This window comes from Sus scrofa, chromosome 6, assembly GCF_000003025.6.
Source record: "Sus scrofa isolate TJ Tabasco breed Duroc chromosome 6, Sscrofa11.1, whole genome shotgun sequence".
Taxonomy (NCBI): Eukaryota; Metazoa; Chordata; class Mammalia; order Artiodactyla; family Suidae; genus Sus; species Sus scrofa.
In genome coordinates, this window is record NC_010448.4 from 14652302 (window position 1) to 14671707 (window position 19406).

At 43.6% G+C, this 19406-nt stretch overlaps 1 protein-coding gene across 3 annotated transcripts in view; it reads right to left on the reverse strand.

The window, feature by feature from the left end:
• PHLPP2 (PH domain and leucine rich repeat protein phosphatase 2) overlaps window positions 1-19406 on the reverse strand; it is an 82166-nt gene that overhangs the window by 18546 nt on the left and 44214 nt on the right. For all 3 annotated transcript variants that reach the window (XM_021093823.1, XM_021093825.1, XM_021093824.1), the window contains 7 exons: window positions 17795-17949; window positions 14043-14189; window positions 13343-13573; window positions 11909-12111; window positions 6418-6478; window positions 2639-2734; window positions 1373-1528 (listed from right to left, as the gene is read on the reverse strand). In XM_021093823.1, coding sequence (XP_020949482.1) covers window positions 1373-1528; window positions 2639-2734; window positions 6418-6478; window positions 11909-12111; window positions 13343-13573; window positions 14043-14189; window positions 17795-17949 — 1049 coding nt within the window. The remainder of the gene's footprint in view (window positions 1-1372; window positions 1529-2638; window positions 2735-6417; window positions 6479-11908; window positions 12112-13342; window positions 13574-14042; window positions 14190-17794; window positions 17950-19406) is intronic.

Here is a 19406-nt window from a genome sequence, read left to right on the forward strand (position 1 = left end):
CTACACCATAGCTCACAGCAACACCAGATCTTTAACCCACCGAGCGAGGCCAGGGAGCAAACCTACACCCTCATGGTTCCTAGTCGGATTCATTTCCGCTGCACCACGATGGGAACTCCAATGAATGAAATCTTGATTTCAGTTGCATTCTTTATGTAACACTTTTTAAAAGGTGCACCACGACGGGAGTTCCCCAAATACTTGTTAATTAATAAATGTTACTGCACTAAGACTCCACATAAACTTTCCCAAAAGAAAATTTTCCTCAAATATTTTTTAGAATTTCCAAAGATTTTAGGATTTCCCGTTGTGGCTCAGTGGAAACAAATCTGACTAGGATCCATGAGAATGCAGGTTTGATCCCTGGCCTCCCCCAGTGGGTTAAGGATCCAGCATTGCCGTGAACTGTGGTGTAGATTGCAGACGCCGCTCAGATTCCGAGTTGCTGTGGTGTAGTCCAGCAGCTATAGCTCCAATTTGACCCCTAGCCTAGGAACCTCCATATGCTGCGGGTGTAGCCCTAAAAAGATTAAAAAAAAAGCATTTCCAAAGATTTCATTTTTTAAGAAAATGCAACCAAGCATACTATATGTTAAGAGATGAATAAGCTGCCAAACAAAAGAACAAGGCAGACACTTGTGGGCTAAGTGCTTTTTGTATGCCTCCTGCAGCCTCATGCTAAATTACTACTGCTTATCTGTGCTTTCTCTGTCTAAATTGAAGACAATACTGCCTTCTTCATACTGCAGAAAACTATAATTAAAAACTAGCTTTCATTTAATGGTGACACACATGTTAAATAAACCTGATTATGGGTATTAAAATAGGAAGACATCCTATCTATTTGTTAATTTACGATGAGAAAGCAAATAATACTTTTGGAGCAACGTTACACTGAAATGCACAGTTTTCAAAGTAGGAAGTAAAAGAGCCCCACAAATAAGGAATGTAACTTAATGAAAGCTTGTAAAGCTAGAAGCGAAAACTAAATTAACTTCAGTGGTATGTCCTTTTCTCGCTAATGGAGATGCTGAAAACTGCCCCCAAAGGCTGTATCAAATCGCTGCAATCTCTCTTCGAAGATCACAACCTGTGTTCCTTTTCTGAGATGAAAGCCCAAACCTTTCCAACGTGTTTAAACCTGCTTACAATACCATAACTTCCAAGTATTTGATGGTTAGTTCAACTTCTCAGTTGTCCTAAGACAGGGTCCTATTTGATTCCTTACGAACTGCAAATAAGTCTCCACCCACAGCTGGACCACGAGGTAAACACTCTGCAAGGGTAGTTGCAAAGGTCACTCCAACACCAAGTCCAGGCAGTTTGCTTAGACAACGACCCTGTTCTTCTGAATGAAATCGACAGCACTTACTTTAAGGCCTTCGAGAAGAGGGTCTCCGGCAGCCTGGTGAACAAGTTATGCTGAATATCCAACACCTCGAGAGGGATGTGCTCCACCAGTGCTGGGAGGTTCTGCACGTGATTGTGGCCCAACATTAGTTTCCTAAGACTCAAGCTACTAAGGATCCTACGGGGAGGAGCACAAAGACACAACAAAAATCTGACTTACATCTCTTTTCCTGAGTCTGCCCTTGGTTATTAGCTGAAGCCAGGAAACTAGCAGGAACGTGGTCTTCTAGACAGTATCCTCCTCGACAGGCACCTGCGCCAAGAAGGCAGCAGGACCATATGTTCACCCGCCACCCACCAGGAAGCCATTCAGGTCACTCTGGGAAAGGTGAGTTAATGAAAACACACATCCCACGACAAAAACTGCTACTTATTCAGTGCTTAAAACATCCAGGCCATTTAATTCTGACGTTCGGATAGGTTACGTGACTTTGATTTGCCAAAGATCTCACATCCAATGTGGTAAATGGTACGGTCGGGATGTGAATTAAGGTCTGACTCCGAGGTGGTGTTCATACCTCCTATGCTACCAAGGCTCCACTAAGCAATAATCTCGGTACTTTGTAATATACCACCCCAGCCCCCAAGACCTTTATCTTTTCCTCCACATACACAAACGCCACCGTCTTATACAGGTCAATTCAAAGAGGCCTGCTCCATGGAGCATTCTCTAATTACTCAAAGTTCTGCATTTCTAAAACCTTTTATTTATACAGCACAGTGACTAAGAGTGAGGCTTTGGAGTAAGAAGGACCACATCCAAATACCAGCTGCTATTCTAGTTAAGTGACACCTTGGGCAAGTTACCTAACCATGCTAAGGTTTAGTTTCCTTATTTGTAAGATGAAAATAACAGCACCTATAAAATGAGATTGATACAGGATTAAATAAGATAACAAAAGTAAAGTTCTTAGAACATTGCCCAGCTCATAATAAATCATCCAATACAAATGGGCTGTTACCACTGTCCTGTCACCAGCCTACGTCAGCAACTCTTGTAACATTTTATCACAGTGACCTGCACAAGCCACCTCAACTATGCGCTTTCTACATTCCTTGTGGGCCAAGACCATGCCTGAGACATTACTGTACGTCTTACGGCACTCAGGACGCCCTGCTCTCAGGAGATACTCAATATTTATTGAACACATGATGGAAAGGACCATTGAAAGGCAACCCCAATCTAGGAAAATAAGTACACAGGTAACATACATTAACACACACATACCTCATAGGAACCTCGGTCAGAAGGTTATGGCTCACATCTAATATTTCTAACTTCTTCGCTTCACAGGCCCAGTCAGGGACACACTCTAGCAGGTTTCTGCAGAAAATAAATTACAGGCAATATTTAAGACGACGAGTGCAACTCTTTCCATTTCACTACTCTGTTACGTATCTCATTCCATTTCACAAGCCTCTGAGCTCCCTGAGGGCAGAAGCATTGCCCCCAAGGCACCCCTGGTGCGCTGCCTGGTACACAGTAGGTGCTCAAGGAATGTCACTGATGGAAAGGTGGAGAGAGACAAGTACATACACAAGCCTGACACTGGGTCAACTGTGCTTCCTGCCCGATGAACACACAAGGGCTTTCCACGGTGGAAAGGCACGAGGTGGTGGGACGGGGCGAGGGCGAGGGGAGGAAGGACTTAACGGAAGAAGAGGCATTTTCAACACATCTCCAAAGACAAGGGGGAGTTCCCCAGGTAATAACCGGGGGAGAAGAGAAGCAAATTCTGAGGAAAATGAACCAAATAATTAAAGGTGAGGAAGCAGGGACAAAAGAAAACTAGTGGGGAGGAGGTTCCAGATCATTTAATCTTCAAATTCAAATATTTAGCAGAGCTGCCAGGCAGATACTCAGTCAAAGGAATTTTTTTTTTTTTTTTGTCTTTTGTCTTTTTGTTGTTATTGTTGTTGTTGTTGCTATTTCTTGGGCCGCTCCCGTGGCATATGGAGGTTCCCAGGCTAGGGGTTGAATCGGAGCTGTAGCCACCGGCCTACGCCAGAGCCACAGCAACGCGGGATCCGAGCCGCATTTGCAACCTACACCACAGCTCATGGCAACGCCGGACCGTTAACCCACTGAGCAAGGGCAGGGACCGAACCCGCAACCTCATGGTTCCTAGTCGGATTCATTAACCACTGCGCCACGACGGGAACTCCAGGAATTTTATTTTCAGATGTTACTTAGCTTCTCCAAGCCTCAAAGCATCTATGGATCTATAGATCAAGAGGATGAGGCAAAATGAAACACACGCTGTAAGAGAAATGCTCTGACTGCTCCGTGAAGGAAGCATGTGGCCTGAAATGGACTGAGGCAAGTTCCTGAAGAAATATGACTGTGGGGGTAGAATGTTGTACAATGACCTGAGGCGAACAAGCAGGAGCTGAGCCCAGAAGCAAGGGAAGACTGAGCCACCCAGTGATGCCGGGGCAGAGGGTGGAAAGAAACAAGGCTGGAAAGATCTAGTCGTGTCTGGGAGATTGTGACCTTATCCTGCTAGTGCAGGGGGGGGGTCAAAGGAAGGTCTGTGAGCAGCGGAGGACAACGTCAATTATGCACTTAAAAAGCAGAGAACTGGTTGAGGTGGTTAGAGCAGGAGAAGGAAGAGTGATCAGGAGGCTGCTACAGAATTGCAGACAGAAATGACAAGGGCCTCCATGAGAGGTGCGATGCCTGGAAAGGTGGGGGGCCAGAAGCATTGAAGAGCAAAAAGCCTGACTTGGAGATGGAGTAGACATGGGAGCAGAGCAGAGGGAAGACTCAAGTCACATTCAGGCTTCAGCCTAGATGACCAGGGAGAAAAATCCTCTCCAGAGAGAGGACTGATAAGCTCCAAATGAGGTTGGGAATCCTGCATTTCAGCGCTGGCCATCTGGATCTGACCGACTTCTGACAATGCCCAAAGCTGAAACAGACACGAGATGCACAAGGTAAAGTGGGAGCAGAAGGGTGGATGATGCCTTTAATTTTGCCCCTATCTGAGGTACATGGAGAGGGGCGGACTGGGCACATAGGTCTGAGGTGGAAAGAAGGGGGCCTGGGCGGCTGCTGATGACACTGATGTGGAGTGAAATCATCGGAGTGATAGGATCGTGTCAGATGAGAAGGGAGTGGGCCAAGAACAGACCCTGGCATAACCGACCTTTAAGGGCTTAGCGAAGGAAGAGGAGCATGGAAAAGAGGCAGAAGGACCGGTCAAAGGGGCCTGCGCTGCAAGGGCCAGCCAAGGAAACAGCAGGTCTGAAGAAAAGAGAGCGAGATGAGCAATGTCAACGCGGACGGGTCCACAGGAGGAGGGCTAAAGGCACTTGCGGTGGGCTGAACAAATGGAACCAGGGAACTGAGCCAACAAATGCAAACAACTCTTGAGAAATTGGACCAAAAGGGGATGGGGGACTAGATCGCAGCTAGAGGGTGTGGAAGATAAAGGGAACGCTTTCTGTTTGTTAAGACAGAGGAGATGAGCGCGCGGACAGAAAAAGAAAAACCCCAACCACGTGTGACAGGGGAGGAGGAGGACTAGTGCAAGGTCCAGGCAGTGAGAGGGGAAGGGATCAAGGGCAGAGGCCTGCAGCACAGGAGAGAGGCTGAGAACGGATGTGAATCTACATGAATTTAAGCAAGGGGGTGGGAACCGGAAGGAGACCACCCACGGTGGCCTCTAAGTCTCAGTCACGGGGGAAGCTGAGCTCTACAGAGAAGAGCTGGAGCTGAGACAAGCCAAGCGGGATCAGAACCCGGACCCTGAAAGGAGCTGATGGAGGAAACACTAGAGACGAGGCTGGAAACTGTGAATCTGGAGTGGTGTCCATGTGACTTGCTTCAGTAATGCTCAAGCTCAGTGGGGAAGGTAAATCTTAGTCTTGATCTATGCTGGGGTTTTGCTGGGAAGATAGGACACAAAGAGATGGATGGAAGGGAATCTAGGACAATAGCTTAATAATAATGATGATAAAGTATCAGGAAGAAAAGAAACCTCGCTATCACAGCTAATATTTCTTGAGACTACTTTATGCCAGGCACTATGCTCCGTATTTTCCATCTACTGTCTCGTTGAATTTTTGTGACAACCCTGACCATACAGGACTCTGTTCACTGCCCCTTCACCTGCTCCCAGCCCTTTATGCTCCCAGTGCTTATGATGCTGCCCTCTTACTGCTTGTTTGATTGTCCAATTCTCCACTAGACTGTAAAACTCAGCCACTGACTCCTGAATGCCTGACACAGGGTAAAAAGTAAATGAAGGAAACAAAGCAAACCTCATTCCTGTTTCTTCCTGACTACCAAGAGAAGAAACAAGACCCTGATTATAATTAATAGCTCTCTGAAAATCAGATCGACATAGATCACAAGAACATCAAAAAAATTAAGACAACTGGAATTCCTATCATGGCAAAGCAGAAACAAACTGACTAGGAACCACGAGGTTGAGGGTTCGATCCCTGGCCTCGCTCAGTGGGTTAAGGATCTGGTGTTGCCGGGAGCTGTGGTGTAGGTCGAAGATGTGGTTTGGATCTGGTGTTGCTGTGGCTGTGGTGTAGGCCAGTGGCTACAGCTCCGATTAGACCCCTAGCCTGGGAACCTCCATATGCTGCAGGTGTGGCACTACAAAAGCAAAGAAAAAAAAAAATTAAGACAACTGATTTTTAAGTCCTTAAAACCCAAAACTTATCTGATTCGAATAAGAAAAAGGAACTCACTACCAAGGAGGGGTAATAGGTGTTTGCAACTCAATCTAAATCCACCAACTTTAACAATGAGTAATTTAGAGGCACCTTTCTGATTTAAGAGGACCTTTGATTTAAATACATAGTCTGGCCATTAAACTTATTCCTCTATTCAACCTTTTGCCCTTTTCCAGGTTATTTGAACATTTCAACATATTTAGATTTCTTGTACCTCAACACTGCCAAAATGCCCACACACTTTCAATATTAGGAATATTAGGAATAATCAATATTAGGAATCAAATAGGCACCACCCTCATGAGACACACTCACCGGGAGAGTTCTAGAGAAGTGAGCAGACTGGGCACTGGATAGACATTCACTGCTGTCAGCCCTGATCAGAAAACAAATAGGGGTTAGTGACATTCTCTGAAAAAGAACGTAACCGAAGGAGTTCCCATCATGGCTCAGCGGAAGCGAATCCGACTAGTATCCATGAGGACGTGGGTTTGATCCCTGGCCTCGCTCAGTGGGTTAAGGATCCAAGCGTTGCTGTGAGCTGTGGTGTAGGGCGCAGACGTGGCTCGGATCCCGTGTTGCTGTGGCTGTGGTTGTGGCCGGCAGCTACAGCTCCCGTTCGACCCCTAGGAACTTCCGTATGCTGCAGGTTCAGCCCTAAAAAGAAAAAAAAAAGAATGTAACCAAGAGTAAATGGGGGGCGCTGGGGCAGGGGCTGATGACAACTGATGTCATCTACTGAGACGAACTAAAGATAAAAGCCACTGGGTAACCACACTAACTTTAACCACTTGACCCCAATTTGAAAACCAAATACAGCAACTAAATGAAGGACCTTGCTGCTGCACCAGATCCACAGCCCATCAGGCAGCTGGTAAACACTAACTATTGGTTTTTTAACTTAAAAAATTAATAAGTGGATTTTGGGAGTTCCCGTCGTGGCGCAGTGGTTAACGAATCCGACTAGGAACCATGAGGTTGCGGGTTCGGTCCCTGCCCTTGCTCAGTGGGTTAAGGATCCAGCGTTGCCGTGAGCTGTGGTGTAGGTTGCAGATGCAGCTCGGATCCCGCGCTGCTGTGGCTCTGGAGTAGGCTGGCGGCTACAGCTCCGATTCGACCCTTAGCCTGGGAACCTCCACATGCCGCGGGAGCGGCCCAAAGAAATGGCAAAAAAAGACAAAAAAAAAAAAAATTCATAACTGGATTTTTACTGACAACACTTTAATTTTTAGTTAAAGTAAAACATGGAGTTCCCCTTGTGGTTCAGTAGGTTAAAGACCCGATGTTGTCTCTGTGAGGATCCAGGTTCAATCCCTGGCCTCGATCAGTGGATTTAAAGATCCGGCATTGGCACAAGCTGCTGCACAGGTCACAGATTCGGCTTGGATCCAGTGTTGCTGTGGTGTAGGCCCACGGTGCAGCTTTGATTCAAACCCTAGCTGGGAAACTTCCATATGCTGCAGGTGCAGCGTAAAAAGAAAAAAAAAAAAAAAAAGTAAAACATAGATACAGAAAAATGCACCAATCTTTTTTTTTTTTTTGTCTTTTTGCTATTTCTTGGGCTGCTCCCTTGGCACATGGAGGTTCCCAGGCTAGGGGTTGAATCGGAGCTGTAGCCACCGGCCTACGCCAGAGCCACAGCAACGCGGGATCCGAGCCGTGTCTGCAACCTGCACCACAGCTCATGGCAACACCTGATCCTTAACCCCCTGAGCAAGGGCAGGGATTGAACCCGCAACCTCATGGTTCCTAGTCGGATTCGTTAACCACTGCGCCACGACGGGAACTCCAAAATGCACCAATCTTAAATGTATAGATCTATGAAATTTTTGCAAAAAGAACATACTGGTACAATGAGTACTCAGATCAAGAAACAGAACAGTACAGCTGCCCCCAAATTTCCCTCAGCCTCCTCCCTCAGTCACTACCCCACATACAGATTACTTTTGCCGGTTTATATAAATATACACATTCAGTAGGTAAATTTTTTTGGTCTGGTTTCATTCACTGAACACTGTGTTTGTGAGATATGTGTTCCTATGACTGGTTTTGGTAGCAGCTCATTCATCTCATGGCTGCACAAAAGTTTTTCTGTGGCAATACTGTGCCTTATTTACCCACAGGAGAGTGGGTGGGCATTTTAGTCTTGGCCAGTTTGGGGGTACTATGAAGAGGGCCTTCAGGAATATTTTGTCCATATCTTTTGAGGACTAACTTAAGCACTTACGTTGAATACAAGCTTAGGAGAGGAAGCACTGAGACGAGAAGGTGCATATGTGTGACTTTAGTAGATACTACTGTGCAGTTTCCCAAAGTGGTTGCACCTACATACATGCCCAACAACCGACCCTGGTATTTTGGGCCTTCTTCATTCTAGTCATTCTGGTAGGTGTGCAGTGGGGTTGGCACACTACAGGTTCACATCCTCCTGACCAGCGAGCGCCTCTCCCTGTGTTAATGGACCATTTGGATACATTCTTTGGCAAAGCTGAGTTCTCTACTTCTGGAGTTTCAAAATTTCAAGTGTTGGTGTGAATTCTTCCAGGCTGTGGTATTTATGGATTCTGTGAACTGAGGAGCTGACTTCAGACAAGCCCCATTTACAGTCCTGCGACAGAAACTACCCAGAAGGACTGCCTGTCAGTGGCCTTTTCCGAGGGGGCCATTTGGATTATCTAGATATACTCAGAATGGAGAGTAGGCCTGGAAATAAGCATTTCCGTGCCAAAGACCTACCTCCATCTCACAGGATCTACAACCGGCACGAATCAGCAAACACCTGACACTCTTCCGACCTAAGCAATTAATCTAAGCTACTATCTGAAGCTTCTAAAACATGATAAAAGGTAACAGAGAGAAATCCTTAACCATCTTTTATCCTAAAAATATATTTTAGCCATACAGAAAAGTAAAGTGAATAAAGTAATGAACACTCCTGCACCCATCATCTGGCTTTTAACAAATCTTCACAGTCTGCCTTAAATGCTTCAGACTTTTTTTTTTTTTTTTTTTTTAAGAATTAAAACACTGCACATACCAAGAGGCAAACATCATCTGGAATATGATTTTTATCATTCCCATAGATTCTTTCGCATGGCCATGGCATACTTATAGCTAAGAAAGCAAGACTTTTGTGTGTTTTAAAAATTGATATAACTATCATGTGTACTCAACCACCGAATCCTGAATGCCTCACAGATGGTTAAAAAATGAGGAAAGCAAGCCTCATTTATGTTTATTCTTGACCACCAACCCAAGTAACAAAAGCCTGAATATAATTACTCTCTCCAAAAATCAGACTAATATGTCACAAGAGTATCAAAAAAGAGAATACAATTTTAAAAAATAAGTCACAAAACCAAGAATTGTCTGAACCTAATTGGCAAAAAGCAAATCACTGCCATGGAGGAGTAATAGGTCTTGGCATCTCACCCTAAATCCACAGGCTTTAAGAATGAAGAATTCATAGACCCCTTTCTGTTTGTTTTTCCTTTCTTTCTTTCTTTTTTTTGCTTTTGTTTAGGGCTGCACCCGCAGCATATGGAGGCTCCCAGGCTAGGGGTCTAATTGGAGCTACAGCTCCCAGCCTACACCACAGCCACAGCTACGCCAGATCCTTAACCTGCTGAGTGAGGCCAGGGATCGAACCTGCAACCTCATGGTTCCTAGCTGGAGTCATTTCCACTGCGCCAGGATGGGAACTCCTGTTTCAAGAGGACCTTTCCTTTAACTGCATTGTTCTTTAACTGCAGGAAATCAAAACACACACTTTCTATTTTTTGCTCAAAAAATTCCTGAGATTTATCAATATTAAGACACAATCATGTCCATTGCTGTGCAATATTCTCTCTCTTTTTTTTTTTTTTTGTTTGGCTTTTGTTTTTGCTTTTTTAGGGCCGTACCTGTGGCATATGGAAGTTCCCAGGCTAGGGGTTGAATCAGAGCTGCAGCTGCCGGCCGATACCACAGCAGCAGAGCTGCTCGAATACGGGCTCTGTGCATCTGGGTCTTCTCTAGCTCCATCATACTGTACTCCATGGTGGTTGTACCAACCACCCTCGCAGTGTGTGAGACCTGTTGCTTTTCTACCTCTTCAATAAGCGCTTCCCATTATTAGTTTTACTGAGGAGTATAAAATGGTAATATCTAAACATGGATTTTTCTGACACGTGGTAAAACTGAACATCTTTTCTTTTTCTCCTTTAAACACAGAAAAAGTAATTACAGTTGATCTTTGAACAATGCGGGGTTATCAGTACCCTCCATGCAGTTGAACACATGCGCAGAACTTATATACAAATAAGTAACTACTTCAGTACAATGCAATTTGTGGTTGGCTGAATCTACAGATATGGAATTGCCCATACAGAAGGCTGATGACTGTAAAGTTACACTCAGATATTCCACTGTGTGGAAACCCTGTGTTGTTCAAGCATCAACTGTATTTACTACTGAAAAATATCCGTGGATAAGGGGAGCTGTGCAATTTAAACCCATGTTGTTCTAGTGTCAACGGTATAGCTTCTTTGGTAAAGAGCTCTCTATAAACAGGACTCCTACCATGGCGCAACGGGATTGGCGGGTCTTGGGAGCGCTAGGATGTGGGTTTGATCCCCAGCCTGGCACAGTGGGTTAAGTACCTGGCATTGCCACAGCTGCGGCTTAGGTCATAACTGCGGCTCAGATCTTATCTCTGGCCCAGAAGCTCTATATGCGGCAGAGAGGCCAAAAAGGAAAAAGGAAGAAAAAAAAAAAAAAAAGAACTCTATAAATAGAACAAGCTCAACAAACATGAAGCCCTTTACACTGAAAAATATTTCTGGGGCAAATGACAGAGTTCCTGTCGTGGTGCAGTGGAAACAAATCTGACTAGGAGCCATGAGGTTTCAGGTTCAATCCCTGGCCTTGCTCAGTGGATTAAGGATCCAGCGTTGCCATGAGCTGTGGTGTAGGTCACAGATGTGGCTCAGATCTGGTGTTGCTGTGGCTCTGGTGTAGGCGGGTGGCTACAGCTCCGATTCGATCCCTAGCCTGGGAACCTCCATATGCCGCGGGTGCGGCCTCCAAAAGACAAAAAGACCAAAAAACAAAAAACAAACAAACAAAAAAAAATTCTGGGGTAAATCAATATTGAAATGAGGGGCTTTTCATTCCAGAACTGAGTCAGCACAAGGTTTCAGACCAGACTGGCAAAGCTTTCCTGTAAAGGTTTAAATATTTAGTAAATATTTTGGCCTTTATGGACCATGGGGTCTCTCTTACAACTACTCAGTTTTGCCAGCGTAACATAAGAGCGGTTAATATGTAAAAAAATGAATGTGGGTGTGTTCCCATCAAACTTTATTCACGTAAATTTAAATTTCATATAACTTTCCCAGGTCAAAATTATTCTTCCTTCGATTTTTTTTTTCAAACACAACAACCTTTAAATGTAAAATGTAAAAAATCCATTCCTTACGGGCCATAGAAAAACAGATGGTAAGCCAGATTTAGCCCTGGGGCTGTAGCTGGCCAACCCTTGTTTCAGACTATTACTTTCTTTTGATCATGCCTGCCTAACCTCCTGTCATTTTGCAAAATACCCCTTATTATTACATTCACTTAGTGACTCTCAAAGTCTCCTGCAATCTCTATTTATGCATAACTCAGCCACTGAAGTGTTGACAGCAAAACCTAAAGCAGGGTCTCAATGAACCTCAAATTCCACTTCTCAGAGTGGCTGAGGAACACCCCAGATGCCACTGTGCCCGGAAAGCTCAGACAAGAGCTGCAAGAAGGAAAACAGGGGGCTGGGCTGAGAACTCACTGTTGGAACTGGCGTAGAGCGTTCGAAGGGAGAAGCCACTGAGCGTCAGCTCCCTCAGCTGGTTCCGCTCACAATGCAGCTGCTCCAAGTTGCACAAGGAGCTGAGATCTAAGTCGGTCAGCTGATTGTCCCGCAAATCCATGTGGGTGATGTACTTATTTCCCTCCAGGTTCTCAATAACCATGGTTTTCAGGTGGTTCATCCTTAACATTCAGAAATAAGAAAATCATTAGAAATAAATACTAAATGTGCCTACCAAAAGAAAAATCAAAGTATGAGACTTTTTTTCTCTTTCCTTAACAACTTAGGAATTTCACTATTTGCCCCATTTTGCAAGGGACTAAGTAAAATAACCACACAGCATTGTACCTTGAGTTCTTTGTTTATAAACTGAGTTAGAGACCATTCAGATTGGCAAACACATGTACAAATTAAATAAAGAGACAGGAGAGGGGGCTGTGTTCACAGCTGAAAACGTGCATCCAAATACCTAGGAAGGTTGGGCAGGGAGGAGGGAGCAGACAAAGGAACAAGAAGACGAACGTAACCTTTCGGGCTGGTGAGGAGCCGAACAGGCCTGAGGTACCCTGTCAAGAGCAAACGGAAGCAGCCATACTTCCTCTCGCTGCTCTGCTTATTCTCTGCAGGGCGGAGCCCCAGGGCAGTAGTTAATGGGGAGGAAAAGAATCTGTATCTATACAGAATAGTTCAAGGGAGAATGACCTAAAACGACAACTTTGTTCTCTTCTATACAAGCGTGGGATTTAATGCACGCAGGCCCATCTCCTTTTCCTGTATTTCAATAAATTTTTCTGTTACTGTGTCTTTACAAGGGGCATCAATGGCTTAGTGTAAATGACAGAACATCCTAGCTTCCCTTTTAACATTTTACTAGCTTCCTTTAGGAAACGATAATAAATAGAGAATAAGACTCTGCTAAAAATTATTAGTAGTAAAACTGTTACCATTTTAATCATGATACAAGGCTATCAAGAAGTCCAATGATTCCACAGAAAAATGGTCAAGCTGATGGAAAAATACAAACTACCAATACACATACAAAAAGATACTCAGCATCGCTCATAATAAATGTTGCTGAAAACAATGAAATGCTGTTTTTTACCTACTACACTGACCATAAGAAAAAAGACTGCTAAAATCCACCACTGGTAAGGATGTGAGAAAGTGGGAGTTCTCATAAGATGTTGCTGGGAGGGTTAAGTCAGAAAAACCTTGGTCAATTCCACAGTCTCTACCCGTACATCTGCCTCCTTTGCAATTTCTCTGCCACTGAGTGAAAAATGAAGCTTTACTACAGCTTTGAAAACACATACTGTCTCAAAACGCTACTGTTTTAAAAAGTCTTCATAAAAAGAGAACGTGAAAGCCCATCAGAGGCCCAGTTAAAGGAAGGTACATGGAGAACCGCCTTACCTGAAATCCACATGTTTGATGTGGCTCATCCGGTTCAGCAGCCCCAGGTCTAGGACTTCCAGTCGATTTCCTGCCATCACCACTTTATCTAACATGGTAAGTTTCTCATACACCTCAGGAATTTGACTAAAGTTGTTGAAGGAAATTCCCAGGGAAGAAAGCTGTTGCAGATTTCCCAGTTCTTCAGGTAAAGTAGTCAGAAAGTTGCCATCAAGACAGAGGGTTTGAAGACTGTGAGAAAAAAAACAAAACAACTTTATGAAAGGTTTTAATTGGAATGGATTAGAACTAGAATTAGGGATTTTGACTTGTCATGAATTTATCATGAATCCGATAACGATAAAAAAGCCCCAAGTCTATCTAAAGAGACTTGATAAACTAATACAAGCATACAAATCAACCATACTCCAATTAAAATTAAATTTAAAAAAAGAGACTTAATAAGATGACTTATGCATAAGCAACGTGGATGGTCCCTCTGACATCAAAGGGGGATGTTAAGAGCCTCTGCTGTTAAAACTGAAGGACCAGTCACCACTGCAGGCAAGCTAACTGCTGCTGACTAGCATCCTCGTCATTCCATGATTTATTTCACTTCAAGAGCTCACAGAACTACCTTCATTCCAAATGCCAGATGAGTTCCTTACTCTGAAAATAAAGGAGAAGATGAATCTAGGAAAAAAAAAAGTCATATACTTACTTTAGCAGATTGCCAATCTGACTCGGCAGGTCGTGGAATCCGTTACAGGAAAGGTTGAGCTCGGTCAGGGTGGAAATCTCACATAACAACACGGGAAATAACCCAAGCTTATTATGGGACAAGTTCAGGCCCTTCAACTGAGAAAATCTAAAAAGCAAAGGCACAATGTACTATTGAATGAAAAGTAATCTATTTTAAAGGTCCATCAAAAGTTCTGCTCTGCAAATTAACTACTGAGCACTCAGTATGTGCCTAACAGCATGTGTGGCACAGACGCTAAGATGACTGACAGCCAGTCCAAGCTATGAAGGAAACCAGGCCGGGAGCTCTTCTCTCACATCTTTAAAAAGGCAAAATATCTCAAAAAGCTCACCGTCGTACAACTACTTTGTATCAAGTCATACTGACATGCTTCGAATCTTTTCCCTTACTGAATTTCTACACGCAAGATACAAAAGCCTAACAACATAATCAACTCATGGATACAGGAAAAGCTAACAAACCTGTCGGTCAAATCCCATTATAAGCAGCGTCTTATTTTGTAATGAAATTATGTTGGCTCAAAAGCCACTTGAGGAGTTCCCATCGTGGCGCAGTGGTTAATGAATCTGACTAGGAACCATGAGGTTGCGGGTTCGATCCCTGCCCTTGCTCAGTGGGTTAAGGATCCGGCGTTGCCATGAGCTATGGTGTAGGTCACAGACCCAGCTCAGATCCCCAGTTGCTGTGGCTCTGGTGTAGGCTGGTGGCTACAGCTCCGATTGAACCCCTAGCCTGGGAACCTCCATATGCCACGGGAGCGGCCCTACAAAAGGCAAAAAAAAAAAAAAAAGACAAAAAAAAAATCTCATTACTAAACATAGGCTTATATTTGAAAAACTCTGCAAAACAGGTAAGAGAAAAATCATATGCTCTCTTTGCATGTAAATCAATGAAATTAGAACACACCCTCACATCATGCACAAAAATAAACTCAAAATGGCCTAAAGACTAAAACATAAGACATGACACCACAGGAGTTCCCACTGTGGCCCAGTGGGTTAGGAACATGACATAATGTCCATGACGATGTGGGTTCAATCCCTGGCCTCACTGAGTTAAGGACCTGGCATTGCTGCAAGATGCAGTGTAGGTTGCAGATGCTGCTCAGATCCAGAGTTGCTGTGGCTGTGGCGTAGGCTGGCAGCTGCAGCTCTGATTTGACTTCCAGCCCAGGAACTTCCATATGCTGTGGGTGATGTCCTAAAAAGAAAAAATTAAAAAAAAAAAAAAAAAAGACGTAAGATATGGCACCATACAACTCTTAGAAAAGAACATAGATAAAACATTCTCTAACGTAAACCATACAACTGTCTTTTTTAGGTCAGTCTACCAAGGCAACAGAAATAAAAACAAAAATAAACAATTGGGACCTACTCAAACTTACAAGCTTTTACACAGCAAAGGAAATAATAAAACAAAAAGACAACCTACAGAATGGGAGAAAATAACTGCAAATGATGCAATCGACAAGGGCTTAATCTCCAAAACATACAAACAACTTATACAACTCAACAACAAAAATATCAACAAAACACAACCCAACTGAAAAATGGGCAGAAGACTTAAGTAGACATTTCTCCAAAGAAGACATACAGATGGTCAGTAGGCACATGAAAAGATGCTCAACAATGCTGGAGTTCCCATTGTGGCTCAGCAGTAATGAACCTCACTAGTATCCATGACATTGTAGGTTCGATCCCTGGCCCTGCTCAGTGGGTTAAGGATCTGGCATTGTCATGAGCTGTGGTGTAGGTCGCAGGTGCGGCCTGGATCCCACATTGCTGTGGTTATGGTGTAGGCCAGCAGCTGCAGCTCCAATTCAATCTATAGCCCTGGAACTTTCACATGCTGCAGGTGCAGCCCTTAAAAAAAAAAAAAAAAAAGTTCAACATTGCTAATTATTAGAGAAATGCAAATCAAAACTACAATGAGGTACCCACCTCGCACCAGTCAGAATGGCCATTATTAATAAGTCTACAAAGAGGAAATGCTGGGGAGGGTGTGGAGAAAAGGAAACCCTCCTACACTGTTGGTAGGAATGTAAATTGGTACAACCACTATGGAAAACAGTATGGCGGTTCCTCAGAAAGTTAAATAGAGAACTACCACATGATCCAGCAACTCCACTCCTGGGCATACATCTGGACAAAACTATAATTCAAAAAGATAATGCATCCCTATATTCATAGCAGCACTACCCCACAATAGCCAAGACATGGAAACAACCTAAATGTCCATCAACAGATGAATGGATTAAGATGTGGTACATACATACAATGGAATACTACTCAGCCATAAAAACAATGAGGTAATGCCATTCACTGCAACATGGATGCAACCAGAGAACATCACACTAAGTGAAGGAAGTCAAAAAGAGAAAGACAAATACCACATCATATCACTTACATGCGGAATCTAAAATACGGCACAAATGAACCTATTTACAAAACAGAAACAAATTCACAGACATACAGAAGTTTTGTGTTTGCCAAGGGAGGTGGTGGCGGGGAGTGGGATGGATGGGGAGTTTAGGGGTTAGTAGATCCAAACTATTACATTTAGAATGGATAAGCAACAAGGTCCCCCATACAGCACAGGGAACTGTACCCGATCTCCTGGAAGAGACCATGATGAAAAATAATATTTTAAAAAAAGAATGAAAAAAATCATGCTTTCTGAAAATTATTCTAGAAGTACTAGTTATTAAGGAAGTATGTAAAATATTTCATTTTATGGAGTTCCCGTGGTGGCGCAGTGGTTAACGAATCCGACTAGGAACCATGAGGTCGCGGGTTCGGTCCCTGCCCTTGCTCAGTGGGTTAACGATCCGGCGTTGCCGTGAGCTGTGGTGTAGGTTGCAGACGCGGCTCGGATCCCGCATTGCTGTGGCTCTGGCGTAGGCCGGTGGCTACAGCTCCGATTCAACCCCTAGCCTGGGAACCTCCATATGCCGCGGAAGCGGCCCAAGAGATAGCAACAACAACAACAAAAAAGACAAAAAGACAAAAAAAAAAAAAAAATTCATTTTAATGTGCAGTTATCTTTTTAATCACGATGCAATTTGAACACTTTTATTTCCAATTTCTCCCCTCCCCAAGAGAAACCCAGACAATCACTTACACCATATATTTATTCACTTCCACCTATTTTCAAAGGGAGGAAGGAGGTGAAATGGGTGGAGGGCGGGGATGGGGAATATATTCTAACAAAGGAGATGGAAAAATATATGGGTCATTGTCCCTTAGAACTGAAATGGCTCCTTTATTAGAAGAGAGGTTTCACAGCTGACAAAGGCTTGAGAGTTGGCAGGAGCAGGTGCAAAAGAAAGATAAAAGCCCTATCCTAGGAAGGGAATTCTTGAAATTAGCCCTATTTCCTTTAAGTTATTTAAGTTTGAAACTTTTGATTCAAAAACTTCCCATATATGGAATCTCTCAATTTACTCTGGCTGCAGATCAAGCATCGCTGTCAAGGACTTATATAAAAAGATTATCCAGATCAAGGGCAGCTCAATCTTGCCTCCATAACAGAACCTTTGCATCTAACGTCTCTTATATGGGGGGGACAAAGGAAGAAGGAAGACTGTGCGAAGAAAAAAATCTTACATCCTTTTTTCAAACATATATATGATGGTAAGCACGTTCGCTTACAGGGATTGAGTACGACCGGTTTTGGTAACAAGTCAGTCTGGACACCTATGCCCCACATACTTGTAGAAAGTGTCAAGGCCTCCTGGTCTTTCTAATTGCATGAAGTTGTGTCGCAAGTTGAGGTAGGTGATATCTTGACTGTAGAAGAGATGCTCGGGAACCTCCTCAAGGCTGTGACACGAGAGGTCGACTGTACTGATGCGCTGGGACACCACCTGGACAAGGTCAAAGAGAAGAGCCATCTGAGCCAGCCGTGAACGTCTGTCACCCAGCGGAGGACAGAACGGCGTTTATAACAAAAAGGCGCCAATCAAAAAGATGGGAAAGAAAAGAAAGGTCCTGAAACCCAACCACCCGTTTAGAAGAATCAGATGATTTTTCACTTTTTCCTAACACCATAAGCTGCTTGAAAAACAGAGAGGTCTAAGCTGCAAAGTGTCTACAAGTAAAAGGTTAAAAAAAAAAAAAAAAAAAAAAAAAAACCCAATCATAAAGATGGACACTTCACACGGGAAGTAAAGTTAAGATGATTCCAGGAGTTCCCGTTGTGGCTCAGTGGTTAATGAACCTGACTGGCAGCCATGAGGATGCAGGTTCGATCCCTGGCCTTGCTCAGTGGGTTCAGGATCTGATGTTGCCATGAGCTGTGGTGTAGGTCACAGCTGTGGCTTGGATCCCGCATTGCTGTGGCTCTGGCATAGGCCAGTAGCTACAGCTCCAACTAGACCCCTAGCCTGGGAACCTCCATATGCCACGGATGCAGCCCTAAAAAGACAGAAAGAAAAAAAAAAAAAAAAAAGATGATTCCAAAAAACTGCACAAAACTCGAGGAGGGAGTATGATACTGAAAAACACTGACCTTTTGCAGCCACATAAGTTCTGCTCCTTACTTGTACAGTTCCTTCATCTGTCATGAGGATAAAATTAAATAATCATGCACACAGCATGCTGCTTAGTGTGCAAAAGGTGCTGCAAAAATATTAATTTCTCTTTATAAGGGCAAAGAATGGACTGGCTATTTAAAATCAAAACTAATTTTATTCAGAGCAGCTTTTATTACCGCAAGTGCAGAAAATTCAATAAAACCAAAACAGGGTTTATACTGCTGTAATAGTATGCCAATAAAACAAGGGCTGTGACAATGCATCTAAAACAAATAAAATATCACTGCAAAAGGCATACATGTTTTGAAGGCATGTCATTATAATGAAACTATCCTTTATGCAACTACCTAGCTTGATAAAGAAAAATGTGTTTAAATTCTGCAAAGTTGGCAAGAATAAGAGAACTTGGAAAATGCAATATAATTTAAGAGCACTTCATCTTTAAAGGCTAAGAAAGCAGAAATTATGCTGAAAAGCCTATTATCCTCAGCACACAGGAATAACAGTTTGTGACAGGATCACAGGTCATGTCCCATCACTAAGTTCCAACTTAAAGTGGTTCATCAAAGCTGTGCAAAATATATACACTAGCACTAGGCTGGGAATCACTGACCACTATGGTTGAGGGACAGTCAAATGCATCTCATTGTCCCTCTTTTTTTGGGGGGGGGGCCACACCCACGGCATATTCACAGGCCAAGGATGGAACCCGAGGTGCCACTGAGACCTACACCACAGCTGCTGCAATGCTGGATCCATAACCCACTGTGCCACAGCAGAAACTCCTG